The sequence below is a fragment of the Bufo bufo genome, chromosome 2 (assembly GCF_905171765.1).
Source record: "Bufo bufo chromosome 2, aBufBuf1.1, whole genome shotgun sequence".
Classification (NCBI taxonomy): domain Eukaryota; kingdom Metazoa; phylum Chordata; class Amphibia; order Anura; family Bufonidae; genus Bufo; species Bufo bufo.
Window position 1 is genome coordinate 479908632 of NC_053390.1, and position 17917 is coordinate 479926548.

The 17917-nt window shown below is 52.0% G+C and overlaps 1 protein-coding gene across 1 annotated transcript in view; it reads right to left on the reverse strand.

Annotated features, from left to right (window-relative positions):
• LONP1 (lon peptidase 1, mitochondrial) overlaps nucleotides 1-17917 on the reverse strand; it is a 327100-nt gene that overhangs the window by 209859 nt on the left and 99324 nt on the right. Inside the window, exons 9-10 of the mRNA XM_040417757.1 lie at nucleotides 17074-17212; nucleotides 5903-6081 (exon numbers count right to left, since the gene is read on the reverse strand). Of these exons, the coding sequence (XP_040273691.1) occupies nucleotides 5903-6081; nucleotides 17074-17212 (318 nt within the window). The remainder of the gene's footprint in view (nucleotides 1-5902; nucleotides 6082-17073; nucleotides 17213-17917) is intronic.

Below are 17917 nucleotides of genomic sequence, written 5' to 3' on the forward strand. Positions count from 1 at the left end.
TTGTGAAACTCACCTGTAAAATCTTTTTCTCGTCTTTTCCATTGGGGGACACAGACCATGGGGTATAGCTTAGAGGTATTAGTAGGAGGGACACTATGCAAATATAAAAGAGCTCCTCCTCCTCGGGCTATACCCCCCGACTCCACCAGGAGGAACTCAGGCGTTGCACAAGCAGTAGGAGAAGGAGCAAGAAAAAATTATGGAAACCATCGGACCAAGCCATAAGGTCCAACCATAAACAGAAACTGAATTGAAGACCCCTCCTGCAACAGGCAGAATGGGTGGGAGCTGTGTACCCCAATGGAAAAGACGAGAAAAAGATTTTACAGGTGAGTTTCACAAAAAATCTCCTTTTCTCGTACTTATTTTCCATTGGGGGACACAGACCATGGGACGTCCTAAAGCAGTCCATGGGGTGGGAAAAAATATCAGCACCGCCAGGAGGAACATCCAACGGTCAAAAAGGAACCACAGCCTGCAAAACCCTGCGGCCAAAGACCGCATCAGCCGAAGCCAGTGAATGCAACTGATAAAAATTTGTAAAGATATGTAAGGACAACCAGGTGGCAGCTTACACAGCTGAGACGCAGAGGCACGATTGCGTCTTGCCCAGGAAGCCCCCACCGCCCTAGTGGAGTGAGCGGTAATCCTAGCCGGGGGAACTCTACCACAAGCGCGATAAGCCGCGGAAATAGTCGAGCGGATCCAGCGCGCCATGAACGGCGGACGGAAGCAGTAGCCGCGAGATACACCTTCAGGGCCCGTACGACATCCAGGGAATGCAGAGTACGTTCCTTGGGGTTAGCCAGAGAAGGGCAAAAGGAAGGCAGGACAAGATCCTCATTAAGGTGGAAGGGAGAGACCACCTTGGGCAAAAAGGAGGGGACCGGACGGAGCACAACCTTATCCTGGTGGAAAACCAGAAAAGGCTCCTGACAGGAAAGAGCGGCCAGCTCCGACACCAGTCAGATTTAAAAGCTTGTGATGGGATTTGAACTCACAGCTTCTGCATAATAGCCCAGAACTGTAATCACTACGCTATGTAGCTGTATTAGAAGTTATGGCCACAAGGAAGACCACTTTCCAGGTGAGAACAGTCAGAGAGACCTCCCTCAAAGGCTCGAAGGGGGCCGACTGCAGAGCGTGCAGTACCAAATTGAGATCCCAAGGAGACAAAGGGGGAACATACGGGGGAACCGAATGTGCCACCCCCTGAAGAAAGGTCTTCACCGGATCCATAAGAGCAAAGGACCTCTGAAAAAAAGACGGCCAGCGCCGAAACCTGACCTTTCAGGGAACTAAGCGACAGTCCCTTCTCAAGCCCGGACTGAAGAAAAGACAGTACCATCAGGATGGAAAAGTGAAGGGGAGGGAACCCCGAACTTTCACAAAAGGACAGGAAGGCCTTCCAGGTACGATAGTAAATCCGGGAGGAAGAAGACTTCCTCGCTCTGATCATGGTCCTAATCACTGAATCCGAGAACCCCCTCTTCTTCAGAATGGCGGTTTCAACAGCCACGCCGTTAAACGAAGAGACCGTAAATTCTGGTGGAAGAGCGGGCCCTAAGACAGTAGGTCCTGTCTGTCGGGAAGAGGCCATGGGGCGTCCGCCAGCATCCGAGCCACGTCCGAAAACCATGCGCGGCGAGGCCACTCTGGGGCGATGAGAACAGTCGGAATCCCTTCCACCTCGATCTTGCGTAGAACCTTTGGTAGGAGAGGAAAACATAGAGAAGGCTGAAGTCCTGCCACAGAGTCACCTGCGCGTCCATCCGTACGCCTTCGGATCTCGGGCGCGAGCCAGGAACACTGGGAGCTTGTTGTTGAACCTGGACGCCATTAAGTCCACATCCGGACGGCCCCATGTGTGGCAGATTTCTTCGAACACTTCTGGATGCAGAGACCACTAGCCTGGATCCACCTTGTTGCGGCTTAGAAAGTCCGCTGTCCAGTTGTCCACTCCTGGAATGTAAACTGCTGACAACACCGAAACATGCGTCTCCGCCCACGTCAGAATTCTCGTCACCTCCTGCATCTCCATCCGGCTGCGGGTCCCGCCCTGATGGTTGATGTAGGCCACGGCCGTGGCATTGTCCGATTGAATCCTCACTGGGAGGCCCGCAAGGAGAGGGGTCCAATGGGAGAGAGAGAGCAGAAAATCGCCCTCAGTTCCAGAATGTTGATTGGAAGGAGAGACTCTGCCGCCGACCAAATCCCTTGAACCGTGCGAGACTGGAGAACGCCGCCCCAACCCAGGAGGCCGGCATCGGTGGTGACGACCGCCCAGGAGAAAGGTTCTCCCCGACCTCAGGCTCAATGGGGATAGCCACCAACGGAGAGCTGCCTGAACCCGCTGAGACAAGCGGATGCGAACGTCTAGACCCCGAGAGGTTTTGTCCCAGAGGGAAAGGATCTCCTGTTGTAACAAGCCAGTGTGAAACTGGGCATATGGAACGGCTTCGAAAGAGGCCACCATAAGACCCAGGACCCGCATGCATTCCCGTATGGAGAGGAACTGGAATCGCAGTAGATTCGACACTGCCCCCTGGATCTGGGAGGACTTGGAGGGTGGCAGGAACACTCTGGCGGACAAGGTGTCCAAAATCATTCCCAGGAAGGGGAGCTTCTGGGATGGGAGCAGAGAGGACTTTGGAAAATTGATTATCCAGCCGAACTGTTCCAGAGTCTGAACGGTGATCCGGACGCTGTCCTCGGACTGCGGAAGGGAGGGGGCTTTTATCAGGATATCGTCCAGATAGGGCAGCAAAGGAATGCCCCTGGTACGAATAGGCGCCATGATCGGTGCCATGATCGGTGCCAGGATCTTGGTAAAGACCCGAGGGGCGGTTGCCAACCCGAAAGGAAGGGCGACAAACTGATAGTGACGAGCCCCAATGGCGAAGCGCAGGAATCGTTTGTGAGATTCTGCGATCGGAACATGCAGATAAGCGTCATGGATGTCCACGGACGCGAGGAACTCCCCTGGAAGAAAAGAAACAATAACGGAGCGGAGGGAGAAAAAACGTTCCGGTGGTCTGGACGCGAACTCCATCTTGTAACCAGACGTTACAATCTCTAGAGCCCATGCGTCCTGAACATGAGTCTAAACCTGTTGATAAGAAAGCAGGCGGCCCCCCACCACGAGGGGTGGGGGCGCCACTTCATGGCGAAGATTGCTTGGGAGCGGCAGGGCGGGTCGACTGTGTCCTCGGGCGCCAGGTAGGCTGGGGTTTGAAAGAGGGCTGCTTGCGGGAGTTCTGTGACCCTCCTGCAGAGGAAGCAGGCGACGACTTGTTCGCAGAGAAGCGGCGAAAAGACTGGTACAGAGAACCGGAAGTCCTCGCCCGAAAGGGGCACTTAGCCCTAGCCTGGGGAAGGTGAGTGCTCTAGCCCCCAGTAGCGGCAGAGATGAACTCATCCCGTTGAGCCCCAAAAAGTCTGGAACCCTCAAAGGGGAGGTACGCATGGGAACGCTTGGACGCACCTTGGTCCACCAGGTCCTGGTGATGGCGCTGCAGCCACATTGAGAGAGCTCTGGCCACCCATGCCGAGGCAAAGGCAGGTCGCAGGGACATGCCCGCCAGTGAGAATATGGATTTTGCCAGAGAATCTAGGCGCCTGTCCACAGCGTCCTGCAGAGAGGAGCCGTCCAGGACAGGGAGGGCCGTGTTTTTGGCCAACCTGGCTACCGGGGGGTCCACCCTAGGGGGAGAAGACCACTTCTCCACGCTGTCCGCCGGGAAAGGATAGAGAGTATCCATGCGTTTTGTGGCGGAAAACTTCTGATTAGGATGGTTCCATGCCCTGGCTATGACAGCGGAAAATTCCTCATGGACCGGAAAGACAGCAGCCTCCGTTTTTTTGGGAGGAAAAAGGGCGAACTCCCTCCTAGTGGAAGGAGGAGAATTCCCTTGGAGATTAAAGGTGTCACGGACAGCCGCTACTAAATCAGCCACCATGGTGGAGAGCTTTGGCGGAAGGTCCCGCTCCGTGACCTCGTCCGAGCCGGACAATTCCCCTTCAGACCTGCGCTCCCTAAGAGGGGGGGGGGGGGGGAGTCTGAGCAAGCTTCTAGCCGAGGGGGAGAAGCGGAGTCATCCGAGGAGGGATGCTGTCGCTCACGCTGCCTCTTAGTAGTCAGGCGTCCTCTGCAGGAACCACTGTGAGGGGACGGAGTGGTTGGCGCCGCAGGATTGGAAACGGACATACGTTCTATGAAAGACATGGCTGCAGGCTCCGCAGTGACCGGGGGGGGGGGGGGGGGCTGGACTGGGCAAGAAGGGGGAGAAAGGTGATTCTGTCCAGAGGCAGGGCAGGAGGCACGAGTAACCGAAAGTGGGAGCAGACACTCCTCTAACAGGACCCCATTGGGGTCTGAGAAGAGGTCTTACCGGACTTAGTCTTAGGCATGATGGTCTCTAACAAAAGTGACTGGAATCAGTACAGAGAGAAAAAATCCTACCGCTCAGGCAACAGCATCAATCCAGAGAGGAGCGGAGGAGCAGCCATTCCGTGTGAGAAGCTTCTCAGCAGCAGCAGGAAGGAGCCGGAGTTCCGATTAGGCTCCGCCCCCGATGGCGTCATAGGAGCGCGAAAAGAGCCCTCTGTGTAAAGAAGGGAAATAAAATGGCCCCCGGCGCCGCTCAGCGTGGAAAAAACTAAAGTAAGGCGCGTCCCCAGCAAGGGGGATGACAAGCCCAGAGAAGCGGAGACCGGAGGGGGAAGTGCTCCGCTTGTGAGATAAAGCGGCGCCGCTCAGAGACATATGCCGCCAGAGAAGGAGCAGGGACGTCCAGAGAAGCCTGCCCAGTTAAGTGCCTCCATGACCCTTGCGCCCCAGACAGAACAACAGTGCCACCTAGATCCCCATTCACCCAGGAGGCCCATAGGTCTCAGAGCAGAGAGGGAGGGAGGGCGAGAACACACAGAGGATGCAGCTTCATACTTATCTGCTCCTGCAGATCTTCTCCCTCGACTCCAGGACCAGCAGGGATGCACCTCTTCAGACATCTGACTCCTTGCTCAGGAGCGCAGTGCTCTGGAGGAGAGTGGCAGGCAGCAGGTGACCCAGGAGCTGGTGGGATGCCGGAGCTGACAGGTCGAGCCCGGATCCACTTGTCTTCTTGGGGGGGGGGGGAGATAATGGAGGCAGCCTGGCAACGTCCAACAAACTGCGGCGGGCACTCCATGGGGGACCAGGAAGGCGCAATGCCGACCTGCGTCCCCAGCTGGAAGAAAAATAACAAAAGGGAGACGAATGAAAGTGTCAACCTCCTTCACCAGACACTAAGCAAAGACTGAGTTCCTCCTGGTGGAGTCGGGGGGTTTAGCCCGAGGAGGAGGAGCTCTTTTGTATTTGCATAGTGTCCCTCCTACTAATACCTCTAAGCTATACCCCATGGTCTGTGTCCCCCAATGGAAAAAAGTACGAGAAAAATAATAACTGGAATGGGGCAACTACAGTACCCTGAAAGATTATCAAAATTAGGGTTATTCACGTTAGAAAAAAAGACGACTGAGGGGAGATCTAATTACTATGTATAAATATATCAGGGGTCAGTACAGAGATCTATCCCATTTTCTATTTATCCCCAGGACTGACTGTGACAAGGAGACATCCTCTGCGTCTGGAGGAAAGAAGGTTTGTACACAAACATAGAAAAGGATTCTTTACGGTAAGAGCAGTGAGACTATGGAACTCTCTGCCTGAGGAGAAGAGGAGGAATATGACACTGGTGAAGGAGGAGTCATACTGAAGCTATGAGTTTGTGAAAATGTTGATAGTGAAGATGTGGCACAAGATGACACCGATGTAGTGACGCAGCTTTGATAATGGATACAAGTGCAACTTGATTCTGCATTAACATGGTTCAATAAACTCCAGTGTAGGAAGACAACTCACCTGTGGCCCTTAATTTCAGCCACATCAGTCATCCCACCTACACTGAACCGGAAGTACTCCCTGTTCAATGCACGAGCAATAGAGCGAGCAATACTTGTTTTTCCTACTCCTGGTGGCCCATAAAAGCAAAGGATCTTCCCCTGTGTGCTTCCCCGAAGCTGGCTCACAGCAATAAATTCCTAAAAGGCAAAATACAGTAGAATGCATTATAACTGAATGTTCCAAAAATTTTGAGTTATAAAATGTGAAACATTTCATGTATTATCTGGCAATGACAATCGATTTCTGTGCTACTCTGGTTCCCTAATACCATACCAGTGTAGAACCTGAAACCTTATAGAGAAGAAGAGATCCAGGAATGTTATCATCAATCCTACGACATGGCTTTTGGAGAAACCTGGCGACTTCTTTTTTTACTACTGGAGAATGGTATGGGGGTTTTATTACTACTAGGGATATTATGGAGTTAATAGTACCTCTGCAGCACTACAGTTGGAATTCTTACTATTACAGCACACTATAGGTGCTTTACTACTACTGGAGTGCACTATTGGGGCTTAACTACTACTAGGGAGCACAGGGTTCGAGTGCAAGCAGAATCATACATTACATATGACGAGTCAACAATAACAACATGAGGAATGAAGGCTCTGCTCAAGCGATTAAAAAACGAGATTTTTGTATAACTTACCAGTAAAATCTCTTTCTCGCTCTTTCCTTGGGGGACACAGAAGACCTTGGGTATAGCTCATCTCCCTAGGAGGCGTGACACTAAGTGAAGACTGTTAAGCCCCTCCTCCACAGCTATACCCTCAGCCTGGAGAGAGAGACTGCCAGTTGCGTGTCCAAGTAGTGAGAAAAGGCAAAGTCCAAAAAGTGGAACCAACAAGCCAACTACCCAAAGGGTAAAACAAACTCGGAAACAGTCAGAGAAGAACAAAGAATGGGTGGGTGCTGTGTCCCCCAAGGAAAGAGCGAGAAAGAGATTTTACTGGTAAGTTATACAAAAATCTCGTTTTCTCGCCCAGTTTCCTTGGGGGACACAGAAGACCTTGGGACGTTCAAAAGCAGTCCAAAGGGGGAGGGACCACAGCACCAAGGCGAAGCACCCGAAGGCAACAAAAAACCGCCGCCTGCAGACCAGGCGGCCCAAGGCAGCATACGCCGAAGGCCGAATTTTGCACCCTGTAGAACTCGGTAAGGTGTGCAAGGAAGACCAGTGACCACCTTACAAATGCATGGCCGAAGCCTAATGCCTCCGGCCCAGGAAAAACCGACAGCTCTGGCAAAATGAATGGTGACACCAAAAGCAGAACCCTGCCCTTGGTGCGACAACCACAGCAAGAGCCACACTGAGAAAGCGGAGGAAAGCCACCCTGGAGGCCCTCAACCCTTTGCGCGGACCTCCTGGGAACACAAGAGACCGAACGTCGACAAGAGTCGGAGATCTCCAAGTAAAAAACTGCAAGGCCCAAACAACGTCCAAATCGGTGAAGTGTCCGTTCCCGGGGGTGGGAAGGGGAGGACGACTGCCTCAATGAAATGAAGGACAAACACCACCTTCAGAAGGAAGGAAGAGACGGAATGGAGAACAGCCCTGTCCTGGGGGAAGACAGAAGGCTCAGAACAAGAAGGGCCGCCACTCAGGCACCAGTCAGAGACACGATGGCTACAGAAACCCAACCGTACAGGACAGAAGGAGTAGAGAGGACTTCTGTAACGGCTCCAAGGAAAAATTGGAGCGCCAAGAGCCCAGTATGTAGTTCCCAGGACGGTAACGGAGGGCAGTACAAAGGAACCCCAGAGCCGCTCCATGGAAGAAGTTCCTGACAGGCCCAGAGGGTCGGGGAACGCTGAAAGAGGAAGGACAGGAACGACACTTGATACCTCAAGCAACGGAGTCCCAGCCCCAGGTCCAGGCCGGGCTGGAGAAAGACAGAACCATGGAGAGAGAAAGGCAGAGTGGGGGAACGCCCAGCTTCCCACAGAACCCCAGGTAAAGTCCTAAGTCCTACCACAGATCCTGGACGAAAACTCGGCTAGAAGCGAACACTAGCGAGCTCACTAGAGTCGCCTGGGCAAGCGGGCGAAAACCCAATGATCAGTAACACGGGCAGAACGGTCGGTAGAACTGGTCCCGTCGGCCCCGAACAATGTTGTCCCGTATCCACCCGGAGTGGGGGAGCAAACGGACAGGAACCGAAGGGTCCGCCCAGCAACCGCCCGAAGCCAGGACAAGACAGGCTAAAGCCCAAGCCGATGTAGCCACCACAGGAAGACGGACTAAATGGTAGTCCTCCCAAGTTACCGAGAAGGTAAATCCATAGCAGAAACATTGCCTAGAATGGAAAAAAACGCAATCTGCACCCAGCGGGAGGACAGAACGCGGTAGACCCGTTAGATAGGTACACAGCTAGTACAGTCAGTGTGGACAAGACACCAGAACCATCCACCTGAACAACCATGCTCTTCCCAGAGGGGAGGGCAGAGAAGGAACATCCTCTGAAGCGTGGCCGGAACAGAAGCCACATCGGAGAGATCCGTACCGAGTGGGAGCCAAACAGAACCGGCGAGAAAAGGCAGTCGAGACAGAGGCCGGGATAACACCCTCCAAAAGAAGGAGGAGTGGGCATAGAGAAGCCATAGGACAGCTCAAAAGCAGAACCCCGCTACACTGAGACGCCCGGTTCACCACTTCGCAGAAGGCGAATATCCTGAAGAACTCAAGGTGGATGTCCTCCGGACCTGGGTAAGCGAGCACCCAAGAGAAGTTGGGTGACCTTCCCAAGAAGAGCGGCCCGAACCTGGTTAGAAGGAAATAGTAGTAGGCGAGGGGACCGTAGTCCCGCCAGAGCCAACATAGAATGCGAAGGGCGCTGTAGACAGCACTCTCGACCATGTGACCACTAGCGCAGGGAAACAATGCTGCGGGAAGACGAATGGGTACGTGTCTAGGAACCACGAACACTCCCCGGCGGAAGGGCCAACGAAATGAATGAGCACCGCCCAGCTCGGAGCAGTAGCGAGCAGGTAGAGGCCGTCTACTTATATATAAGGCATTCATTTATTGTTTGTTGGACAACACCTTAGGCTTACACAGGTGGACAGAATGATCTCTTTAGAGAATAGTGCAAGGCTTGCTGCAAACACCGTCTCCCAAGAGAAAAAAATATGTCGCAGGAGGAAAGGAGGGATACGTACGAGTAGCCCCGTAAGCAGTGAGAAGGCCAACCCACCTACGGGACGAGAAGGTATACACGGCCCAAACAACGCACAAAAACGTCCACTCACTGCAAAAATATCACTCAGCGAAGGCCAGCCAGAGTGCCACAGTATCTACGGAAGTGCAAAGTGCAAACTGAAAAGGAGTTATGCACAAGACTAGTATGGTATGCGATGGAACGCAAAACTGACCGCCCCGAAAGGGGGGAAATGTACCTGGCAAATTGCAGTCGGCAAGGGTGCAAAAGCCCGCCCCCAAAAAAAAAGGGGGGGAATGCCCAAGGCCGTACCTACGTCAGAGAAGTAGGGCATACCATACTTCGCCCCGAAGGGCGCCATGCACATAGCCACACAGTATCCAGCAGGAATGCAGGAGGTCCACCTAGTGAAAGGGGGACATGCACAGGGCTATCCTAGCATTAAGTGAGTGTGCAACAACTCAGCCAACACCGAAACTTCGTGAGTGTAACTACTCCCAATGAAGGGGAACATGTGCAAGTCCAATACGGCACATACAAGGACAGCCTTGGATCTCGTGAGCGTGCAAAATTCCGCCCATGGAATGAGGGGTGGTCACGCACAAGGCCAGCACGGTATCCAATGGGAGCGCAAGCGTTCCACCCATGTTAGAGGGCCATGCTCAAGGCCAGCAACGTATCCGGTGAGAGTGTAGTATGCCGCCCAGAAAAGAGGGGGGGGGTCATGCACACGGTCAGCATCGCATCCAGGGAGAGTGCGATCAGTCGGTGAGAATGTGTGCATGTCACCTGAAGGAGGCGTGCCCATGGCCGGCAGCGAATCCAGTGAGTGCGTACACCGCCCACGGAAGAGGGGTCATGCATATGGCCGGCAGCGGATCCAGTGAGAGTGCAAGCACCCCGCCATGTATGGGGTTCATGCACATGGCCAACAACGTACCGGCGAGAGAACATCACCGACCGAGGGAGTGTATGTATGCCGCCACAGGGAAAAACCAATGAGAGTGCATCATACCACCTATGGAAAGTGGTCATGCACATGGCGGCAGTGAATCCAGTGAGAGTGCCAAATGCTGTCCACAGAAGGGAGTCATGCCTATGGGCGTCAGCGAAATCAGAGAGTGCAGCATTCCGCCTATGGAAGGGGGTCACGCACATGATCGGCAACGAAACCAGTGAGAGTGCAGCATTCCACCAATGGAAAGGGATCGTGCACATGGCCAGCACCGTATCTGGTGAGAGTGCAGTATTCCGCCTAAGAAAAAGGGGTCATGCACAGATCGCAACGAATCTAGTGAGAGTGTAGCGTTCCGCCTATGGAAGGAGGTCGTGCACATGGCCAGCACCGTATCCGGTGTAACTGCAGTAGTCCGCCAATGAAAGGGGGATCATGCACAAGGCCAAACCGTAGCCAGGGAGAGTACAGTATCCCGCCCAGGAGGGGGGTCCCGCACATGGCAGTACCATAACTGAAGAGGGTGACGAATGCTGCCTACAGAAAAGGCCGCATGCACTTGACCAGCGCCGTATCGTGAGAGAGGGCTAGGAGGGTAAAATGACCCTGGCAGCGCCGCAGCCGGGGAGTGCGACATGCCGCCTAGGGAAGGGGGGCATGTACTGACATGAGGCTGCAGCGTCCTGCGCAGCCCACAAGAGGAGGGCGGCGCTGCGATCCCCTGGGGGCAGCCATACAGGCCCATCTGAAGCCGGCCTGTACCGCGGCGCTGCGATCCCCTGGGGGCACCCATACAGGCCATCTGAAGCCGGCCTGTACCCAAAGGGTTAACAGGGATCCGGCCTGGAGGGCGGCGCTGCGATCCCCTGGGGGCGGGGGAACCTCCCGGCGGGAAGAATTCCCGCCTGGAGAAGTTCCAGCCCCCTCCAACAGAGGCCGGGATTTTGCGGCCTAGTAATTGTAGGCCGTGAAGCCGGGGCCTAAATTACCGGCCGGGGAACGAAGCGGCGCATGCACATGCCGGCCGCGGGTGCCCACCCCGCGGGCCGGAAGAGCCGGGGACCCGGATAGAGAGCCGGGGACCCGGATAGAGCGCCGGGATCGCGGCCGTAAAGCCTGCGGTGCCCGGCCGACTGGAATGTTCCGGCGGTCGGCCTGGGGCTGTTGGAGCATAGCGCTCATATTGCAGGCCGCGGGTGCCCACCCCGCTGCCCAGAAGCGAGGACCCTGCGCTCGGCAGCCATTTTACCCATGGAGCGGGCCCTGGCTTATAACAGCGCACCATGTGGCCAACAGCCACAACCACCTTGCCCTTGGGCCGGTGCCCGTGAGGGCAGAGGAGGGTCAGGAGCAGCAAGGCTCTGGCCCTGAAGCAGTAGCCGGTAAGAGGGAGGGGGACCCTGAGACCGGGTGCCTGTGAGGGTGGGACGCCTGCATAACCCCTCTGTCAGGGGCAGCTAGTTGCGGACCTCTGCAGCTCCCCAGGCATTCTTCTTGTAGTGAGAAGGGTGCCAATGACCTATGGAGGCCAGGAGAGAGGGAGCAGAATGTCGCCCTGCGGCAGCCCAGGGGCCAGCCTAGGTCTAGCAGGGACAGAAGGGTCCATAGGCCCAGTATAGGGTCAGGCACGCAGGAGACCGGGGGGGACGGGGACGTTGGGCTGGAGAAGCCAATCTCTCACCATAGACGTCTTCACCCTCGGTCCGTTCCAGCAGGGTCGCCCCTTCAGCTACTGGCACCGTAGTGGCAGGACGCTGGAAGGGGGACTTGGCGTGCGGGCGACCCTTGCGCTGGCGGGATGTAGGGGAGCTGGGCTGCCCTGATCCACCTTGCCTTCTGTGGGGGAGGCAGCCGTGCGGGTGACCGGCACTGGCGCAGCTCAACCCCGGGAGAAACAGAGAGGTCTAGTGCATCTCTATTGTCCCTGATGATCTGGAACAAAAAGAAAAGAAAAAAGTAAAAATCTAAAATTTAAACAAGGAGAAACCAGCCCTGCAGAGCAGGGAGTGTCTTGCCTCCTTGGACACTAAGCAAAAACTGGCAGTCTCTCTCTCCAGGCTGAGGGTATAGCTGTGGAGGAGGGGCTTAACAGTCTTCACTTAGTGTCACGCCTCCTAGGGAGATGAGCTATACCCAAGGTCTTCTGTGTCCCCCAAGGAAACTGGGCGAGAAAGTCATATGCACCCTAAAATAGTACCAAACCGTCATCTCATACTGCAATTTCTGAATATGGAGACACAAAAAAAAAATTTTTTAAAAAAAGGAGTCATATTTGATATTGTCGCGTCCGTAACAACCTGCTCTATAAAAATAGCACATGATCTAACTTGTCAGATGAACACTGAAAAAAAATAAAAAAGTGCCAAAACAGCTATATTTTGTTACCTTACCTCACAAAGTATAATATAGATCAACAAAAAAAATCATCTGTACCCTAAAACAGTACCAACAAAACTGCCACCTTATCCTGTAGTTTCCATAATGGGGTCACTTTTTTTGAGTTTCTACTCTAGGGGTGCATCAGGGGGTCTTCAAATGTGACATTGCAACGTCAAAATATCCCAGTGAAATCTGTCCTCCAAAAACCACATGACGTTCCTTTCCTTCTGCGCCCTGCTGTATGAGCATACAGCAGTTTACGACCACATATACGGTCTTTCTGCAAACTACCGAATCAGAGTAATAAATGTTGAGTTTTGTTTGGCTGTTAACCCTTGCTTTGTTAGTGGAAAAAAATTGATTAAAATTGAAAATCTGTCAAATAAGTGAAACTTATACTTTATCTAATTTTTCCTTTAATTCTTGTGTAACACCTAAATGGTTAAAGTTCGTAAAATCCGTTTTTTAATACCTTAAGGGGTATATTTTCTAAAATGGGTTTATTTATGGTTTTCTTTTATGTAAGCCCACAAAGTGACTTCAGTCCTGGACAGGTCCTTAAAAAGGAGATTTTTGGGTAACTTACCAGTAAAATCTCTATCTCGCTCTTCATTGGGGGACACAGGAATCGAGGGTATAGATATGTCCTCTAGGAGGCGTTGACACTAGTAAAAGCTGTTAGCTCCTCCCCTGGCAGCTATACCCCCTCCAGCCTGGAGAGAGAGCTTCAGTTTGTGTACAAGCAGTAGGAGAAGCAAGCCAACTAGGAAAAATATGGAACACCTACCATGTCAAAAACCCAACGGGGTTCTAACCAGAACAGCCACAGCTGTGGTTGAACAACAATACTGGGTGGGTGCCGTGTCCCCCAATGAAGAGCGAGAAAGAGATTTTACTGGTAAGTTATACAAAAATCTCCTTTTTTCGCACATATTCATTGAGGGACACAGGAACCGTGGGACGTCCACAAGCAGTCCACAGGGAGGGAAAAACCACAACCCCATGGAAACATCGTCCCTGCAGGCATCTAGGAAATTGCTGCCTGCAAGACCAGGCGGCCCAAGGCAGCGTCCGCCGATGCATAAATATGCACCTGACAAAATTTTGTGAAGGTATGTAAGGAGGACCAAGTAGCCGCCTTACACAACTGTGCAGCCGAAGCACGATTGCTCCGAGCCCAAGATGAGCCCACCGCTCTGGTGGAGTGAGCTGTGACAACTAAGGGGCTGAACCTTGTCTCGGGCGCGGTAAGCCTCTGCAATTGCAGCCCGAATCCAACGTGCGATTGTCACCTTGGAGGCCGCCAATCCCTTGCGAGGACCCTCCGGAATGACAGAGAATCCGTACGGCGGAAGGGAACGGAGGATGCTAAATAGATCCTTAGAGCTCTGACAACATCCAAGCGATGTAACTCCCTTTCTTTAGGGTGCAAGGGAGAGGGACACAGAGGGAAGGACAATTTTCTCGTTGATATGGAAGTCGGAGACCACCTTCGGAAGAAAGGAAGGAACGGGACGGAGAACCGCGTTATGAAGAACCAGGAAGGGTTCCCTACAAGAAAGGACCGCCAACTCAGACACCCGTCTGATGGAAGTGATAGCTACAAGGAAAACCACCTTCCAGGACAGGAGTCTGAGAGAAATCTTCTGTAGAGGCTCAAAGGGGGAAGCCTGGAGCGCTAGAAGGACTAAATTCAGATACCAAGGCGGCAACGGAGGACGGTACGGAGGAACCGTATGTGCCACTCCCTGAAGAAAGGTCCTTAAAGGCCCGAGGGGGGCCAGAGGGCGCTGGAAGAAAATAGAAAGCGCCGAGACCTGACCCTTCAAAGAGCTAAGGCTCAAACCAAATCAAGAAAAATGAAGAGGAGGAATGCTTTGGTTGTCACAGAAACCCAGGAAGGACCTCCAGGTCCTGTAATAGATCCTGGAACAAGCAGGCTTCCTAGCTTGATTCATAGTGCGGATAACATCCACCGAAAAACCTCTTCACTTTAGAATGGCGGTTTCAATGGCCACGCCGTCAAACGAAGAGACCTTAAATGCTGATGGAAGACCGGTTCCTGCGAAAGAAGGTTGTCTCTGAGCGGCAGAGACCAAGGAACGTCTCCCAAAAAAAGAACGAGGTGGAACGCCCTCCATCCTGATTTTCCGTAGAACCCTAGGCAGGAGGGGAAAGGGGGGAAAAAAAACAGGGAGAAACCCTGCCAAGAGGAGATCAGAGCGTCCGCGCCGTAAGCTTCCGGATCCCTTGCTCGGGAAAGAAAAGGTTGGAAGTTTCCGATTGAGTCTTGAGGCCATCAAGTTCACGTCGGGGCGACCCCAACGGAGACAGATTGCCTCGAATACTTCCAGGTAGAGGGACCACTCGCCCGGATCTATGGTGGTCCTGCTGAGGAAATCCGCAGTAGAGTTCTCTACCCCCCGGAATAAAGATCGCTGAAATTGCCGGTACATGGGCTTCCACCCACCGTAAGATCTCGGCAGATTCCTGCATCAACGAGAGGCTGCGTGTTCCCCCTGGTGGTTGATGTACGCTTGGTGGTTGATGAACTCGCTGCGGGGCGGGAACTAGCAAATCTACGAAAGGGTCTGCCACGTGAGGAACCTGACCTAACGCGAGAGGTCCGCTTGGCCCTAGGCTGTGAAAGATGGGTGCTCTTGCCACCCGTGGCCTCAGAAATAATTTCGTCCAGCCGAGAACCAAAGAGGCGGGTACCGGCAAAGGGGAGACCGATCAAAGAACGCTTTGAAGTAGTGTCCGCTGCCCACACCTTTAGCCAAAACTTGCGGCGCAAGGTGACTGCAAGCACCGAAGAGCGCGCGACGAGGGCGCCAGCGTCCAGGGACGCCTCGCAGAGGAATTTCTCTGTCTGAATGATTAGCTGCGCCAAGGATCGGAGGTCCTGAGCAGGGACCTCGGATACTAAGTCCTGGTCCAGCTGGCTGCCCCACTCGGAAATTGCCTTTGCCACCCATGCGGAGGTGAACACGGGCCTGAGGGCTGACCCCGTGGCTGCAAAGAGGGACTTCGTCAAGGATTCTATCCGACGATCTTCAGCGGACTGAAGGGAGGATCCATCGGCTATCGGAATAGCCGTATTTTTGGCTGGCCGTGCTACAGGTGGGTCCACCTTAGGAGGGGATGTCCAAGTGGAAACACAGTCCGCTGGAAAAGGATAGGATGTTCAGTTTTTTAGGGGCTGAAAAAGTCTGGGTGATCTCAAGCCTGGGAAACGACCAAATGCCTGCACCCGGAGATGCGGCCCATGTCTGTGCCCCAGCGCTACGCCAGTTAGACGGGCGCTCGTTCAGGAATGCACATGCTGTAGAAAAAATATATATTTTCAGGGGCCCAATGTGTGGCCCAGAGTGGACATGCAGCTACTGTCCCTTGCCAGAGAGGTTGAGCGGCAGCGGGCGGTAACGATAGCCTGGAACAGGCTCTACTTATCTGTCCAGTCGCCATCTTCACCCTCCCTCTGGTCCAGCAGGGTCACCCCTTCAGCAACTGGCACTGTAGTGGCAGGAAGCTGGAATGAGGGACTTTGACAGGTGACCCCTTGGCTTGCGGGATGCGGGGAGCGAGGCTGCCCTGGTCCACCTTGTCCCCCCCCCCCCCCCCCCCGGGAGAACAGGGAGGCGAGGCGTCCACTGTTTCCCACCTGAACGAAGAGAAAAAAATAAATAAAACTAAAAACTAAAATAAAAAAATCTTCTGGAGCTACCCTGCAAGGGAAGTCTTTCCTCCTATTGACACTAGAAAAAAACTGAAGCTCTCTCCCCAGGCTGGAGGGGGTATAGCTGCCAGGGGAGGAGCTAACAGCTTTTACTAGGACATAGCTATACCCACGGTTCCTGTGTCCCCCAATGAATATGTGCGAGAAAATTGGGTTTTGGAAATTTGCTTAAAAATTTTAAGATTTTCTTCAAAATTTCTAAGCCTTCTAACGTCCAAAAAAAGAAAATGTTACTTACAAAATTATCCAAACATGAAGTAGACATATGGGAGATATAAAGTAATAACTATTTTAGGAGGTATCACTATCTGTTTTAAAAGCAGAGAAATTGAAATTTTGTATTTTTTTTATAAATAAAAATGAAATATTTTGACTCAAATTTACCACTGTCATGAAGTTACAATGTGACGAGAAAACAATCTCAGAATGGCTTGGATAAGTAAAAGCATTTTAAAGTTACCACCACAAAGGGACACAGATTTGCAAAAAAATGTTGCAGCTCTCCGCCTCTCCCATTAAAGTGAATGGGAGCGCCACCGCTCCCAATCATTTCTATGGGGCCGACTATTTCTATAGCGCTCGGCTATTTTCGTTTGCTCCATAGAAATGAATGGAGGGCGGCTGCGCATGCGCCATCAACTTTCTCCACTCCATTCTCCTTGTAGGTGTGGGTCCTAGAGGTGGGACCCGCACCCATCAGACAATGGGGGCATATTTAAGCGATATGACTCAATTGTCTAAGATGGGATAACCCCTCTAACCCCTTCATGACCCTGCCATTTTTACCTTAAAGTCTTTTATTTTATTGTTTTAAAGCATCCGATAATATTTTCCTATTCCACTGGAACTCAACTTTAAAGATATGTGGATGCATCTAATATTTAGAAGAGAAACTTACAAGAATTCTCTTCTTGACATCTTCCATCCCATAATGATCTTCTTCCAAAACTTCCTCAGCTCTCTGCAGATCCAAGTTCTCCTTGCTGTACTTCCCCCAGGGAATAGATGTTAGCCAATCCAAGTAATTTCTTGTTACACTGAAAAAAAATATTTAGTATTAAAGGAGTTTTCCAGGATTACTATTGCTTAGTTTAAACAGATATGCTCAAGTATTTAGTTACCTAATGTTAATCTGTACCGCAAGCTTTTTCTTTTTCAATTTGGAATCTTGACCCATTTTTACCATATAAATCAAATCACTCTGAATTGTTTCCATCCTGTACATAGCTTTTCCTGTTGCTGTATCAAACTAATTTCCAAATGCACTTCTTTATTTGCCACAGCCTTAGCATTGCATCTAACACCCTATTTTTATATTGTCTCCCAACTAGCTAATATAGACAACCCCGCTATGATTACCCCCTTGCTGCTTTGACACAACCATGAACAAAACATTCACAGGAAATAAACAACAGCATGAACATGGTCATGGTATAACATCCTAAAACAGAAGATAAGGTCAATTAAGGTAAAAGAAATACATGCCAAAATTACCCTAATAAATAATGTTAAAGGAGGTTGATTGTTGTGCATTTTCAAAAGTGTACAGTATTATCTGATATTATAGCCAAAATGAATGCGCATTGCTTTTGAGAGTGAAATCAGCTTGAACCAAAGTTCTGTTGTGTGGCTGAAGAGGCCAAGATGAGTTCATGGCAAGTTCAGTTTGTATAAGAGTTGTAGTGAATATAAAGGACATTGTACTTTAAAAGTTATTGCTAAAAGATATGGGTTTATCTATA